At 36.5% G+C, this 17583-nt stretch overlaps 1 protein-coding gene and 1 pseudogene across 1 annotated transcript; both read left to right on the plus strand.

Annotated features, from left to right (window-relative positions):
- Positions 1-10161: 10161 nt before the first annotated feature.
- Positions 10162-14237, plus strand: LOC127159947 (protocadherin beta-15-like; annotated as a pseudogene).
- A 724-nt stretch (positions 14238-14961) lies between these two features.
- Positions 14962-17346, plus strand: LOC127159948 (protocadherin beta-16-like). The gene is given in 4 exon segments (XM_051102635.1): positions 14962-15286; positions 15288-15348; positions 15351-15371; positions 15374-17346. Coding segments are annotated over 4 exon segments (2355 nt in total). The 5' UTR covers positions 14962-14986.
- The last annotated feature ends 237 nt before the right edge of the window (positions 17347-17583 follow it).

A 17583-nucleotide genomic window follows, 5' to 3' on the forward strand; every position in this document is an offset into this window, starting at 1 on the left:
CATGCCTCAGCCAATATTCTGCATAAAATGTCCTTCAGACTCATGTTGGTACATCTGTCTTATTCACCCTCTTGGTTTTTGTTTTCCAATCTTTTTGATAGGGAGACAAAATCTGATTTGTTTGTCAGCTGTGTGCCGCTTCACATGTGCTATCATGGTAAAATGGAGAAAAAAAAAAGAGGCATTTAAAATTGAGTAAAGTTAGACATTATGGAAGCAGGGCACACACTGGTGTAAATACGCAGGTTGGGCACCGCTGTATGTAAAGCAGTGAAGATGCTAAATTAACGCTTTTGCTTGTTCACTTCTCCTGGTGTGCGATGAAGGAAACATCCTTTAAAACAAGAGACATTGAAACATTTTCACTTCTAAAAAGTCTCACATCCTGGACAAAAAACAGTGTTTTATCAAAAAAGACAAAAAAAAAAAAAATGAACACCGAATGATGGAATGCACTTTTGTTTTGTTGCTTTAATTTTGTTACCAGCAGATGTTCTCCAAGACATAGTATATATGTGAGCAAGTAGTCCCATATATACACTCATACACATATATAGACACACACATCTAGTAAACAGGGTCAAAAATCAGTGCATCTCTATAGTGACTCCCAAAGCCTCTTCTGCTCTGAAATGTTTATAACCTGGTTGGCCTTTTGGTTAACCAGCATTTGAAGAGGTTCACTCACAAGTCAAGAGCTCATAAAAAATCAGCACTTCAGGAGCCTGGTTATGTGCTCTGTTGTTTATAGGGATGGCTGAGAGAATGTTTATGCATTATGAACAGTATTACTGTTGATTCACCAAACCTTAAACACCTTTGATCCCATAAACTATCCTTGTAGAAAAGGCATTGGGGTTTTGCCATGATTTTTCTGTGGCATGCCTCATACCTGTAGTTTCCCCACTGTCCTTGACCCTGTCATCCCAACCCTAATTTTGTGCCTGCTTTCTCAGCTCAGTATGTCATACACAAAACCTAGTCGCCTCCTTTCTGCTTGCTGTCTGGAGGGCCACCGTACCCCAAGAGCAAAGAACACAACACATTAGCTAGGGGTTTTCAAATTTGAAGGGCAGGGTTCTTTTTTGTGTGCCGTTTTTATAAGCTTTAAGTGAACTTTATTGCTACTGTACAGAGCTTCTGTCTGTCTGTCTCTTTCTTGATCTCTCTGCTGGGTAGGCTAGCTCTAGACATTGTGGTGTACTCATGTAGTATGGAGAAATGCAGACAACGCCTGTCAAATCCCCCCGCAGAGGACAGAAGCCCCTCCCACAGCACTGTCATATGCAAATGACCCAGTGCTGTCCAATCAACCTCAGCTCTGTCTCTGTGTTAGACATTGTATTTTCTGCTGGTCTCTCATCGGTTCATTCTCAGAAAGAAGAGGAAAGGGAGAAGACAGATGTGCGGCTGAGGCAAGGGGTGGAGATTAGTAGAGAAGAACTTAGGGGTGAAAATAGTAGCTTGCCAGTTTGAACCGATGTTGAAGGTGAAGTGTGTAATTTCTGTGCCATTCGCAGCACCGAACAGAATTTCGCCTTGTCTGGCTTTAATAGATTCAGCTGTTGATTCAGGCTGATTGGGATGCTCAAACAAAGCAAGGTTTTGAAAAACACATCAAGTGTTTACACTTTGGAAAATATCTAAACCTAAAAAAAAAATACACAAATCATCTGTACATTGTTATACAAAGTCAAGTGTTATTCATTTGTGATAATTCAACCTTTTGCATCAATAATACACTACAAAGACCAGACTGTTGTCTCCACCCCATGCCTTCTAGCGTCTTATTACAGCGGCAGGGACACGTCTGTGTTCTGATGCTATTGGTTCCCTCACTTGCCTGCCTACCTTGTTGCCACACACCCAAAAACGTCTCAAACTGATGTCACAATTATTCAAACGTGACTGCTGCATGACCTTACCAGAAAGAAAACACTTACTATATAGAGATATATATGAATATAGATATAGATGGCTATGATTTTACTATTTTTGTTTATAGTTTTTATTCATTATTCACACAAGAGATCTGTGTATGTACCGTCTCTGAGCCTTTTGCATACTGACACCTCTGCACTGACTTACAGTGGAAAGTTATGACGTTACTAAACCTTGGTATTTGTAAATGCTCTATAGTGTGATGCCCTGAAGCTCTCGTTTTTATCTTATTCTTTTCATTTTTGTTTATGAGAACAAAAAAAGAAAGACAAAAAAAAAAACTTTTGTGTTTGGCTTTGACATACCGATCAAACTAGCACTGTATATTGTAGCTAAATTACGTATGATTCTATCCCTACTCTTTCACTTCTTTGACAAAGAAATAAAAAAAAACAAAAAACAGGAAAACATCCTGATGTAAAATACAATATATGTAGTGTATGCTTGTATCTAGTGAGCGTTCATGCTGTCATTCTTTCTTAATGTCTGGTGGTGATCAGTAGGTGGCGCTGTGCTGTCCAACTGAATGGCGCTCATCTGTTGTAAAACCTTCTTCTTTTGTACACCTGCTCATCAATATGTGATGGTGAATTAGTGACCTTCATTCCGTTCTTATTTTCTTTCTTTTATTTTTTTTTCATTATGATGGAAAAGTGGTAATGTGTTTTGTTTATAAATCACAAAATAAATAAACTTTTCTTTCTTAAGAATGTGACATATTGTCAGTGTTTCTGTCCATGAACCAGTGCTTTAATCAGAAACATTTATTTGGTGATATTTTGTTTAGAAAAAATAATTAATAGCCACATTGTAAAGCAGAACTGCAAAGAAGTCTGGAGAAGCGAGAGAGTGAGAAAAATAAAACTACTTGCTCTGACTTGCTATTTGGGTAATTTTGAAATTGAGGTTCCATTTCATGCCCATTGATGATTTTATTTATTGTATTATTATATTTGTTTCTAACAATTTTCTTCAGAAATACAGTGTGTGCATAATTATTGGGCAAGATGATATTCTGATCATATTTTTTTTCCAAGATCATTTATCAATTCTAAACCACATCAATCTTAATAACTATTATTAATTTTGTATTTAACGATTTATCAGTGATATATAATTGTCCATGGAGGCTGGAAGTGAAAAACTCCTTATATTCAGCTGTGCATAGTTATTAAGCAGGTAAAAAAGAGATTAACCTCTGACTGAAAAGTCAGAAATTATTAGATTATGTTCAGCATGTTATTTTTAGTTAAGCACTTTTTTCAGAGAACCTGGCATCTTGTACTTCTGGAGACTCCAGGTAGGTTGAAGTTTTGGAAAATGGTGGCACTCCAGACTAAATGGTTTCTGGGAATTTCACACCTAGTTCTGTGCTGACCCAACTTTCAGCCTTCATGGACAATTATATATCACATATAAATGATCAAATACAAAATTAATAGTAATTATTAAGATTAATGTGGTTTGGAGAAAAAAAAAATATGATCAGAATATCAACATATTATAATGTTACTAATATTTTGTGGACCCTGTTTTTTAGTTTGCTTGAAATTGCCTTCATGTGCCGTAAATTAGAGTTCAAAAGTAAGAATGAAAATATTAAAGTAGAGCTTACCTATATTAAATTCATTTATAAAAATGTATTATTTAAATACATTCTAAGAGTAGATTTATTTTAACTTAATCTTTCAAGTGAGAAAATATTTCATTGTACTCACGTCCACAAAAGTTCTGTCAACAACAAGAACAAACACCCCCCTGAAAACTAAAAAAAAAAAAAAAAAAAAAAAAAAAAAAAAAAATGTTACCAGCATCATGTGATGTCATTTTCTTCTGTGGTGGACATTTTTAACACATAGAAATCCTTGACAATTACTTTTTGTCAAGGAGTATGTTAATTGTTCACTAACTGTGTTTGGTAAATTGCTTTGCTTTGCAATATGTTTATGATTTTTAGTTCAAATAAATATTAAAATTTGAGGTTAACCTAATCAAGAAAATAGCATGTGGTTGGCCAGACAAGGCCTGTCATTGAAATTTGGAGTCAAATGGTAAATTGTCAGCTGTTACCTGTCAACCCACACAGCTTGTCCATAACATATAGTCATACTATAATTTAACACAGACACACATTTCATCTATATCAGCTTTGACAAGCAGTCAGAGCTTCTCAGCCAACAATCTAGACAAGTGTGACTGTGTGTGTGAAGGCTCAGATTCACCACACTTCTCTCTGCTCATCTGCCCCCTCCGTGGCAGACAGTAATCATGATTAGAATTCACTGAGAGATTTCCTAATGCAGACATCTTGCCCTGAAATCATGCTCTCTCCAACAGTGTCTGCTGTTAATGCTAATGATGGTACTGTTTTCAGCACCTCTGTGAGGTTAACAGGTCACCGCAAAAAAAATGGATGTACTATGTATTGCTTGTTATCTTCTTTGAATTGATGCTACTTTCAGCCATTTAACATGTTACATCTCAGAAAAATGTCATGATGTTTGTGCTGTTCCATCCTCTTTAATCTTACATCAGAGAAAATAAGTGAGTGAGTGAGTGTCTTTGTTGGTGCATGAGGGAGGTTCAAGGGTTCAGCTTGTAATTCTGTCTACAGAATATATATATATATATATATATATATATTTTCTTTCTCAGCACTCTTTCTTTTATTTGATCTTGGAGGCTGTTTCTATGGTTACTACAATGATGGGACGAATCTCCATGGCAACAATTCAATTCAGAATTGAGTGTCTGAACAGACATAAAGGTGACAATAAGGAGAGAGAGGTACTGGAACAGATTGTGCTACTATTGTTGACAGTCTCATAACTTCATAGAGTTCTAGAGACTTCAGCCATTTAACCTCATTAATCTAGAGTTGTTCTCATGGGAGCTGTATACCACACCCAGAAGCAGTTCTTCATGGGTCGTGGCCAGTTTGTGTTTTAAATATCCTCTAATGTCTGCTGCTTGTGGTGAGAAACAAACAAACAACATTATAATGAGATAGTGATGGCCAAAGGCACTAGAGCTGCATTACAGCACAGCAGGTCACAAATGCAGCAGTAATAAATTTAGAGAGATAGATATTAAAATAAAATTCAGAAACAGAAGATGTTAATATACAGGGAATCAGATTGATTAAAGAAGTTGGCTAAATTATAAGGATTATGGGCTGGCATAAAACTACAAGTTAAAGAAGTATCATAAATTTATAAATCAAAAGTATATCATTAATACAAGCACTCATTAATCAGGCACCTAGAAACATCAAATGTTTATTTTCAGTTTACATTTAATTCCAGGAAATTTCAAAATTAGTTTATTCCCAACTTTCAATGTAGTCATTAATACCCCTCTGTAAGAATTAATTTAATTAAAGGTCAGTCAGGCCCATCAATGACTGATTGACAACTTTTGAATGTTTCCTGGATTTTATGCTTTATGTCTTCAGCGGTAGACACATTGTGTATCAGCTAAGCCTGTGGGATGCCTGTCTATAACAGTTCATCATGAGTCTTCTGTCGGGGAGTAAAGTGAGGTGAGTGTTTTTTGTTTTTTTTTTTTTTTTTCTGTTCTGCTCTTTTAAGCTTGAATGACTCAGCACGCACATCCTGCTGAGGCTACGCACTTGCAAATCAAAGACATAGTGACGGTTAAATGAACGGTTGCCATAAATCAGAGATGAAACTCTTGCATAAACTGCCATCCACCATGGGAAGTACAGGTTAGACCATTCAACTTGATGTGCATTTTCAATCACAACAGGAGGGCTGTGCCAGTATATTGTGTATGTGAGTTTGTGGGTTTCTTAGGAAGTAAAGCTGAAGAGTAAAAAAATAAGGTGTAAAATTTAGGAGTGCAGTGGAAAACATACTGGTTGCAGCTGTTTGAATGCTTAACTCGTTAACAAAAACTAGCTTACAGGTTTAGCTGATTGTTTACTAAAAGTGTTTACTAAAGATGCACTAAATATGTGTGCAGTGTATGCTGTCTGTAAAACTGAGGGAAAAAAAGAAAAAAAAAAAATTTCTGTGGACAGGACATGAGTCAAATTGAAATTATATGAAGGTTTGTATCTAATATCTACAGTACTATCAATTAGACTGAAACACACTGAGATACTGAGTTTGCTTAAATTTGTGTGCGACTAAACAGCGCCACTGTCTGTAAGCATTTGACAGTCTATGTGTGTTTAAGGTTTATGGATTCAAAATAAGGAAATAATAGCTATTGTTTAACTTTATCCTCCTCTTTGCTGCCTTTTTTATACCTTTATTTTTAAGTGCGAAATTTCAAGAAAAATAATGAGAATTCATACACTTAAATAAAGTCAAAAATAAAATAAAATTAAATTAAATGAAGTGGGAAAGATTATGAACTTTAATGTACAAAGCTGAACAATTGAGAACATGTACTGATATACCAGATTTGCTTTTACAAAATGTTTTGTTTAGATTATAGGATTAGGTTTTTTGATTTTGCAGGTCCCTAAAATAATGACGTCGGTTGTCATTACGCATTGCTTTTTAATTTTATTTTAGTTTTGCTTGATGTGCAAATAATGATAATGCAAATGATAGCGCAAATAATGATTTTATCATGTATGTGGGTCTGTGTTTTTCAATGCTAATAATGCGTTCGCTTCACACTTCGTATTAAGACACACCCCTGAACTTCCCTAAGCAAAAAAAAAAAAAAAAAAAAATCCTGAAAACCCCACCGCCATTTTGAAGTATATTACGTATTTACGAAAAAATACGTTTATATGGACCCTCGTTTTTGACCGACGGAGCGGGTCTACTTCATATGTACACTTCAGGCAGCTCCACATACCACACTGCACAGATCACGCTTAATTTACCCACACCCCAAGCAACTCTATTTAAAAAAAAAAAAAAAAAAAAAAAAAAAAAAACAACGTAATCAGTGACGTACGCCCGAGTCAACAACAGGGAGGGAAGTTAGCGAGGGTGGGGCATAAAAAAGCGAAGTGAAACGCGGCCAATCACTTTACAGTCTTCCAGTCAGTGAGCAGAAATCGGTAGAAGTTCATCATGGGTAGGCCTTCAGCATGGCGGGATAGGAGGGAACTTTCAGGGAAGGGAACAAGCATGGCAGGTGCATAATTTGTTAAAGTGTTTTGTATGAAAACATCTGTGGCACGCATATGAATATACATTACATTTGAAATCTGGCAGGAATTCATATTTGTTATACTGTTGATGGTGTCAAAAGTTGCGTGCTCCGTGGCTTTTTGACCTTTTGATGTCACATTTTCCCCTCATTAGCTATCTGTTATGTTGTTGTTGTTTTCTTCCGTGTATTTTAGCTAAGCAAAGTTATACATAAATTAAATAAATGAATGAATGAATGAATGAATGAATAATAAACAAATAAAAAAGTCTACTTATTCTTTGGGTAATTATCAGTCTAAACACATTAGCCTACTCCCAGCAACTAAAATAATTTGAAGGTCAATACAGTAGGCTATTGTTAATTAGCATTAGTATCAAAACAATAATATAATGGATTTGATGCATGCTTGTATTTGTTTATTGTTTATATTTTGTTATTATTATTGTTGTTTGTTTCTTTCTTTGTTTCTTTCTTTTTTCAATATCGTTCTCTAGAATGTCACTGCAAGGTGTTGCAACATTGTATTTCTATGTTGAAATATTTGTGTAGAATGTTTTCGTTGGGAAAAAAATACTGGATGATGCATCATAAATTTGTAAATGTTAGTAATACTTTAGTTTTCTGTCATCTGATTTTTGCAGAATATGTTCATCTATATGTTCATCATCATCATCATCATCATTAGAATGAATGAATGAATGAATAATTGACAATTAGGAACTTATATGTGATCCTGGACCATTGAAATTGAGATTTATACATCTTTGAAATATGAATAAGCAAGTTTTACACTGATGTATGGCTTGTTAGGATAGGACAATATTGGGCTGAGATACAACTGTTTGAAAATCTGGAATATGTGGATGAAAAAAAAAAAAAAAAAAAAAAAAAAATCAAAATATTGAGAAAATTGCTTTTAAAGTTTGTATATATTTACGGTAGGAAATTTACAAAATACCATTGTGGAACATGATCTTTAGTTAATATCTTAATGATTTTTGGCATAAAAGAAAAATCGATAATTTTGACCCATACAATGTATTGTTGGCTATTGCTACAAATATACCCGTGCTATTTAAGACTGGTTTTGTGGTCCAGAGTCACATATGTTAAGGCTCAGCCCCTCTCTACATGTGATATGCAGGTGAGTGAACTGTTTGATGTGAGGCGCAGGAGATTAAAATGTAATTCCAGCCTGACTCACTGAGCGCCGCTGCTCTGCTCCATCTGCTCCTCTGTTCAAAAGTGGAACAGCAAGGATATATGGCCAATAGTGAAATAGAGAGAGAGAGTGAGCAGACGGGAAGGCCTGAACACAAATGCCAAGGTTGCTTTGTTTTTGCTCCACACTTGAGTAATATTGGTTTTGCTTTTTCACAGAGCCCCCAGAAACAGCAGTACTTTACAAATACAAGCTTCTCTGAACATTCAGGACTTCATAATGCATCTAATAACAGACTACTGGTATGTCAGTACATAATTTTATTATTTTTGAGTTCAACGATTTTGTTAATAGCACAACTATGTCATAATTATTCAACTCCCATTCAACATTGCTGTTTTTAGTCACTTATTTGTATTGTGGGAAACAAAATAAATACAAATAAAATACAATTAATCCTTAGAAACTCTATTAGAAAACAGAATTCGCTGAGCTGTTACACATACATACAGTTAGTTCATACATGTGCTGAAGTTTGAGTAGATAATATGTTAACAGTCAACAGAGCTCTCATAAAAAAATTTAGATTATTAGATTATTAGATTGTATAGATTATATAGATTATATAGATTAATATTATTTTATTACTTTAAAAAGTCTAATGCTAGATGAAGATTACGTTCCTAGAGACAGTGTTATTACTTAGCTTAAAATGTGTTGTACCATAAAACCTTTGAGGGTGTTGAAGAAAAATATCATACAATTTTTGATCAGAACAACTGAGGAAAAACCTGCATTGTACAGCCAAAGACTTTCAAAATGACCCAATGAAAGGTGGAAAAACATTTCAATGCAGAGTATAAGATGAACACAAGACAAGCATGGAAAAAAAATATATTTTCCACTAAATTTGACTTATGGGGATTGAATGATTTAGAACATGAATGTTTAAAGCCAGTTTAATTGATTGATTGATTGATTGATTGATTGATTATCAACTTACTTTCTCAAAATTACTCAAATGCGTATTAATAAACTTTCTCTTAATAGTGTACTGATGTCTTTGTTTAATTGTTTTTACAAAACTTTGTTCAGTGCAGCAAAATGTCTTGCAGGTCAAGGGGGTTGAATAATTTCGATTGCAACTGTATGGTGTTGTTGTAATATTAGTTATTGTTGTGAGCTTTGCATAGTGCTCGCAAAATTGTTGGTGGAGCAATGAAGGGAGGGGCTTGTTTATGTAGGTGTCAGTATCAAATATCAAAGTGTTTCAAACATCAAAAGTGTTACAGCACTGTAAATTCTAATGTCAGTAAACTTCACTTTCCCCGTTTACATGTTTATTTTTAATTCACTTAAGTTGGAAAGAGGATGAGGTAGCGTTGTTGATATTTTGTTAGAGTGTACTCATTAATATGGAATTAACTTTTAAGATATGTTAATTATAAAGGCAGTTAATTTCGCTTCAAACATAAAATGGCATTTCTATGAGAGAGAGAGTGGCTTGTGTCGCTGTCCATGGTCCTGCATAGTGAGTCTGGCTTTAAGTATTAATTACAGTGCAGTTCTATACAGTCATGGTATATATGAAACAGACATTTGTGTTCTTGAGCACTGCTAGAGTGTAGCACACTTACGTTTTGTAAAGTCGTCTAGTGAAAGTAATTTTCCTCATCCTGTCAAAAAATTTTTTTCTTTTCTTTTAACTCACATTGTCACTGTTCAGTACAACCTTAAATATATTGTGCTTTACTCTCCTCAGCAATATTCATTATGCCATGTACCATTCATTATTCCAGCCTGCCGACTTATAGAAAAACGTCGACAGATTCTCATTCACTGATCGTTTGTAGCTACTTCTGTCTCATGCTTAAGATTTAATGAAATGTATCAAAGGATGTTGTGCTCGATGTAAAGAGATGGAGTTGTTTGAAGTTTCAGCTATTCCTAGTGCGTATCTCCCTCTAAGTTATGCAGTAAGTCTATTGTGGATGATCCTGGATGGATTGATGAGTTATTCATTCCAGGTAAGGCTAGTGATGCATTTCTTTTGAAAATGTACTTTTTTTCTGTATAGGAAAATGCATTCATTGATTTTATTTTTGTACAGAAAAAGGCATAGAAAGTCATGAAATTTAGCCTTATCTGTGTTGTATCATGTCACCCTTTTTGTGAGGTGCCTTATCAAGTGTTTCCATGACTGGCTGATACTTTTGATTCAGAGTGATTAAATAGAAAAAGAGAGAGAAATGAAGAAAACTATTTGTTCAGTTTTACATTTAGACATGTTGAAGTTTTTGAGCAATTAGATATTTTCGTTTTCCTTTTCATTTTGTTCTTAAAGTATTAACTATCCATTTAAAGGCACTGTCTCGTTTCACCTTAAGTCAAAAACAGTTTATGCACAGTTTCTCAGTTTTATCAGATGCAAGTTTTGTATTCCTTTCATCGATGTTGTTATAGTGAAGTTTAAGATTTTAAATTCTAATGTTGAGAGCTTTTACTTTAGCACAGGACTTTAACCTTCTGGGCCCCAAAATATAAAAAGAAACATATATTTTGAAATATTAAAAAACGTAGCTTCATCGGAGTGAGCTGACATTGGGTGACTTTTGTTGGACTAGCTATGTAACACACAAAAAAATCATGGACATGATTCGAATATGTTGAAAGGTCACAAAAAAAGTCATATTGGCTCCTTTGCGGTCAAAAAAGAAGAAGAAGAAAAAAATGATCCGAGAATCTTTTGGTGGTACCAATTACAAATCAGCTGCTGTGCAGAAAAAAGTGCACAGCAATCAAAGAGTGACACTCAGAATATCAAGAGCCCCCCACTCAGAAATTAACCGGTAAGACTGCAACAGAGCAAATTTTGAGAATATGTGATATGGGGAAAGCAATTTTCTTGTAAATAATTACAGTTTATATGTAAATCGTTATAATTGTATTTATTTATGGTTATTTCTATTTTTTTAACCTCTCTTTCTTCAATTTACTATTTAATAATTATTGTTTTTGCTCTTATTTCAGCAGATGTTCCTGATAACAGTAACACTTCCCATGTGTTCCCTCTCTGACAAAATATTAATGTTTGATTGTAATCATAATGCAAACTGATATTTATCTAACCAAAAATATCTCAACCTTGACAAAAGTAGTCTTTTAGAATGTCTAAATGTATATCTAAAATCAAAACCTAATAAAATGTAAAAAAAAAAAAAAAAAAAAAAAAAAAAAAAACACGAAATGGCACAATTCTCATTTTAAATATTTTTTATATATTAATTCTAATGGGACAAAAAATGAAATGGCACAATTCTCATTTTAAATATTTTTTATATATTAATTCTAATGGGACAAAAAATGTTCATTAAAATTGTATAAATATTGCATATTGTCATAAAATCCCCTCAAACTTCTAATTAATAATCAAAAAATATTGAACAAAAATGTTTTATAATGATTTATAATGAGGAAAAAAAAAAAAAAAAAATCTTACTTTCTAAATATAGTTACATTTTAATGTTGATTTATCAATTTTTGTTGTATTTTTCCCAATATGGATTTTAGTTGAGCTATTCTTTTCCGGAGGAGATGAAACGCGGATCTGTGATTGGAAATATAGCAAAGGATCTCGGGCTCGATGTGAACAGACTGTCATCTCGTAAGGCTCGAATTGATACTGAAGGTAACAGAAAACGATACTGTGACATTAATCTGAATACTGGAGAACTGACCGTAGCGGAGAGAATCGACAGAGAGGGATTTTGTGGAAAGAAAGCTTCATGTGTTTTAAAACAAGAGCTGGTGCTGGAAAATCCATTGGAGCTTCATCGATTTATTCTTAATATCCAGGACATAAATGATAATTCACCACAGTTCAAACAAAGTGTAATAAAATTTGAAATAAGTGAGTCAGCAGATAAAGGATCTCGTTATTTATTAGAATGAGGCTCATGATGCAGACATAGGGAAGAATGGCGTACAAAGCTATTCGATTGAAAAGAATGACCATTTTCTTTTATCTGTAAGTACAAAGGCGGATGGTGGCAAAAATACTGAGTTAGTGTTTAATAAAGAGTTGGATCGTGAGCAGCAAAAAGAGGTACATTAATTCTTACTGCGGTAGACGGCGGGACTCCACCGAGATCAGGTACTGTAGCCATACACGTCACTGTGCTGGATGCTAATGATAATGCTCCAGTCTTTAGTCAGGCCGTCTATAAAGTCAGTCTGCCTGAAAATTCTCCTGTAGATACTGTAGTGGTGACAGTGAGCGCTACTGATGCTGACGAGGGACAAAATGGAGAAGTGACGTATGAGTTTGGTCATTTATCAGAAAGCTTCTGAAAGGTTTTTTCTCTTGATCCAAATAGTGGTGAGATTAAACTTAAAGGGCCAATTGATTTTGAGGAGGAAGTTCAATTGAACTGCCAATTCAAGCTAAAGATGGTCAAGGCCTAGCCAGTCATTGTAAAGTAATAATAGAACATACAGATGTCAATGATAATGCCCCATTATAATAATTAAAATCTTAAATAGCCCCATTCCTGAGAATGCGTTACCTGGTACAGAGGTTGGCATCATTAATGTGCAGGACAGAGACTCTGAGAATAACGGACAGGTGCGCTGCTCCATTCAGCAAAACGTCCCATTTAAACTCGTACCTTCAATCAAAAATTACTATTCTCTGGTGACCACAGGTGAATTAGACCGCGAGCTGCTCTCTGATTATAATATTACAATTACTGCTACTGATGAGGGCTCTCCGCCTTTATCTTCCACTAAGAATATTCACTTGACTGTAGCTGACGTGAATGATAATCCACCTGTATTTCAGGAGCAGAATTACAGAGCTCATGTGCAAGAAAATAACAAACCGGGCTCCTCTATTTGTTCAGTATCAGCTACAGACCCGGACTGGAGACAGAATGGCACTGTAGTTTATTCTCTGTTGTCCTCTGATGTCAGTGGCGCACCGGTGTCCTCCTTTTCTATCCATTAACGGAGACACCGGGGTCATTCATGCAGTGAGGTCGTTTGATTACGAACAGTTGAAAAGTTTCAAAGTGCTCGTGTTAGCCAGAGACAACGGTTCTCCTCCTCTGAGCAGTAACGTGACCGTGAATGTCTTCATAACGGATGAGAATGACAACTCCCCTCAGATATTATACCCATCTCCGGAAGGAAACTCCTTCATGACCGAGATGGTACCCAAAGCTGCACAGGCGCGCTCCTTGGTCTCCAAGGTGATCGCCGTGGACGCAGATTCTGGCCAGAACGCGTGGCTCTCGTATCACATTATTAAAGCGACTGATCCGGGACTTTTCACTATCGGTGTCCACAGCGGAGAGATCAGGACGCAGCGGGACATTTCTGAATCTGACAGCATGAAACAGAACCTCATTGTGTCCGTGAGAGATAACGGACAGCCCTCTCTCTCAGCCACGTGTGCATTGTATTTACTTATATCAGATAACTTGGCTGAAGTTCCAGAACTGAAAGACATGTCTCGTGACGAGAGCAGCTCCAAACTGACGTTTTATTTGATCATCGCGCTGGTGTCCGTTTCCACTTTCTTCCTGACCTTCATCATCATCATCCTGGCCGTGAGGTTTTGTCGCAGGAGAAAGCCCAGACTGTTGTTTGATGGAGCTGTAGCCATTCCCAGCGCGTATCTCCCTCCAAATTACGCAGAGGTGGAGGGCGCGGGAACTCTCCGCAGCACTTACAATTATGACGCATACCTGACCACGGGCTCGCGCACTAGTGACTTCAAGTTCGTCAGATCTTATAATGAGGGCACACTGACTGCTGACCTGACTCTGAAAAAGACTCAGTCCGCTGTGGATGATCTTGAAGGACTTGATGCGGAAAATTGCATGATACATTTTTTTTTTTATTTATTTTCTGAATCTTTTGTTTTGTGTTTTTCACATTTGTATTTTTATTCTTTGATCTTTTCTTTCATTTGCTTTTTGTAGTCTTTTTTTAGAATTTTCAATTAGTTTGGTGATCTTTAGAGGGAAATAATCTAATTTATCTCATTCTGTTAATTAACAGATTTCTTGGTTCTTAATTGAGGCTCTTTTACAACATTGTTTAAGATTAGTTTTGGCTTTTTGTTTTTGTAACATAGGGCAGGTTTTCTGTCTCTGTCTATGGTGCTGTTTATGTTATTTTGTCTTAACAGTTTCTTTCTGTTTAATATTTACAAGTCTGTCCATGGTTTTTATAATGATTTTTTTTTTGTTTTAACCTTTTATCATGTGTTCGTGTTTCTCTTGCAGTGGGTTTTTATGAGAATACTACAATGCTGCTGGCTTTTTGTTTTTTTAACTGAATGATGTTAATTCAAGAACGTTTTGTATTTATTTGCTCTTTTGTAGTTGTCCTGTATCTTTCTCTGACTGTCATTAATTTAACTTACAGCAAAGTATGCAGTTTCTTATTTTAACTCATAGTGTCGCTGTTCACCTGCAAAACCATGTGTCTTCAATACACATCTCTCCACCCTGTTTATGATGTCATACACTTGATTTGAAGCTCCTCTTGGTAGAGAAATCGTCGACGGTGACAGAATAATGATATATCAGGGACTGAGCCTAGATTTGTAAATTAATTTGTACATTAATGTTTTCGTTTACATGTTAATAGTTGTATTTGCATTTAATTTAACATTTGTTTTCGTTGCAAAATTCATCCAATATTGAAGCATTCCAAAGGTTCTGTGTTACTGCTGAGATGTTTGGCCTTTTGTTCTTCGTGCTGATGGCGCACACCGCTTATGGAGACGTGAGCTATTCTTTTCCGGAGGAGATGAAACGCGGATCTGTGATTGGAAATATAGCAAAGGATCTCGGGCTCGATGTGAACAGACTGTCATCTCGTAAGGCTCGAATTGATACTGAAGGTAACAGAAAACGATACTGTGACATTAATCTGAATACTGGAGAACTGACCGTAGCGGAGAGAATCGACAGAGAGGGACTTTGTGGAAAGAAAGCTTCATGTGTTATAAAACAGGAGCTCGTGCTGGAAAATCCCTTTAGAACTGCATCGCTTTATTCTCAATATTGAGGACATAAATGATAATTCACCACAGTTCAAAAAGATGTAATAAAATTTGAAATAGAGAATCAGCAGACAAAGGATCTCGCTACTTATTAGATGAGGCCCATGATGCGGATATTGGTATGAATTCAGTGCAATCATATACACTTGAAAAAAATGAACATTTTCATTTTAATGTACTTCAAAAACAGATGGAAAATGGAAGAAAATATGGAGAGCTATTGCTGGATAAAGAGTTGGATCGTGAGCAGCAGAAAGAGGTAACATTAATTCTTACTGCGGTAGACGGCGGGACTCCACCGAGATCAGGTACTGTAGCCATACACGTCACTGTGCTGGATGCTAATGATAATGCTCCAGTCTTTAGTCAGGCCGTCTATAAAGTCAGTCTGCCTGAAAATTCTCCTGTAGATACTGTAGTGGTGACAGTGAGCGCTACTGATGCTGATGAGGGACAAAATGGAGAAGTGACGTATGAATTTGGTCATTTATCCGAAAGCAATCTGACAATTATTTTCACTGGATCCAAATCTGGTGAAATTAAACTAACAGGGCCAATTGATTATGAGGAGGAGAGTTCAATTGAACTGCCAATTCAAGCTAAAGATGGTCAAGGGTTAGCCAGTCATTGTACAGTAATAATAGATATTATTGATGTCAATGATAACGCCCCTATAATAGTAATTAATTCTCTTAAAAGCCCCGTTCCTGAGAATGCGTTACCCGGTACAGAGGTTGGCATCATTAATGTGCAGGACAGAGACTCTGAGAATAACGGACAGGTGCGCTGCTCCATTCAGCAAAACGTCCCATTTAAACTCGTACCTTCAATCAAAAATTACTATTCTCTGGTGACCACAGGTGAATTAGACCGCGAGCTGCTCTCTGATTATAATATTACAATTACTGCTACTGATGAGGGCTCTCCGCCTTTATCTTCCACTAAGAATATTCACTTGACTGTAGCTGACGTGAATGATAATCCACCTGTATTTCAGGAGCAGAATTACAGAGCTCATGTGCAAGAAAATAACAAACCGGGCTCCTCTATTTGTTCAGTATCAGCTACAGACCCGGACTGGAGACAGAATGGCACTGTAGTTTATTCTCTGTTGTCCTCTGATGTCAGTGGCGCACCGGTGTCCTCCTTTCTATCCATTAACGGAGACACCGGGGTCATTCATGCAGTGAGGTCGTTTGATTATGAACAGTTGAAAAGTTTCAAAGTGCTCGTGTTAGCCAGAGACAACGGTTCTCCTCCTCTGAGCAGTAACGTGACCGTGAATGTCTTCATAACGGATGAGAATGACAACTCCCCTCAGATATTATACCCATCTCCGGAAGGAAACTCCTTCATGACCGAGATGGTACCCAAAGCTGCACAGGCGCGCTCCCTGGTCTCCAAGGTGATCGCCGTGGACGCAGATTCTGGCCAGAACGCGTGGCTCTCGTATCACATTATTAAAGCGACTGATCCGGGACTTTTCACTATCGGTGTCCACAGCGGAGAGATCAGGACGCAGCGGGACATTTCTGAATCTGACAGCATGAAACAGAACCTCATTGTGTCCGTGAGAGATAACGGACAGCCCTCTCTCTCAGCCACGTGCGCATTGTATTTACTTATATCAGATAACTTGGCTGAAGTTCCAGAACTGAAAGACATGTCTCGTGACGAGAGCAGCTCCAAACTGACGTTTTATTTGATCATCGCGCTGGTGTCCGTTTCCACTTTCTTCCTGACCTTCATCATCATCATCCTGGCCGTGAGGTTTTGTCGCAGGAGAAAGCCCAGACTGTTGTTTGATGGAGCTGTAGCCATTCCCAGCGCGTATCTTCCTCCAAATTACGCAGAGGTGGAGGGCGCGGGAACTCTCCGCAGCACTTACAATTATGACGCATACCTGACCACGGGCTCGCGCACTAGTGACTTCAAGTTCGTCAGATCTTATAATGAGAGGCATAGAACCGCTGTGGACGATCTTGATAACTTGAGTAAGACTCATTTGATGGATTTTTTATGTAGATGACTATTCACGTGATTTTTGGAAGGACATGAATTAGGTAATGATAGTTCTTTTTGCCACTCTTTTGGACTTATTTTGGAGTCAAGCTGTAAAAGTTGTCTGTTGGTGATCTTCTAACGATTTTAAGGACATCTGTCTCATTCTGCTGACGAATGCTTTTGCCAAGCTCGTTAAAACATTTACTTGGTCATCAGTATATGTCTTTATAGAGTCTGCCTTGAGTAATTGTGATGAAATATA

This window comes from Labeo rohita, unplaced genomic scaffold (genome assembly GCF_022985175.1).
Source record: "Labeo rohita strain BAU-BD-2019 unplaced genomic scaffold, IGBB_LRoh.1.0 scaffold_268, whole genome shotgun sequence".
Taxonomy (NCBI): Eukaryota; Metazoa; Chordata; class Actinopteri; order Cypriniformes; family Cyprinidae; genus Labeo; species Labeo rohita.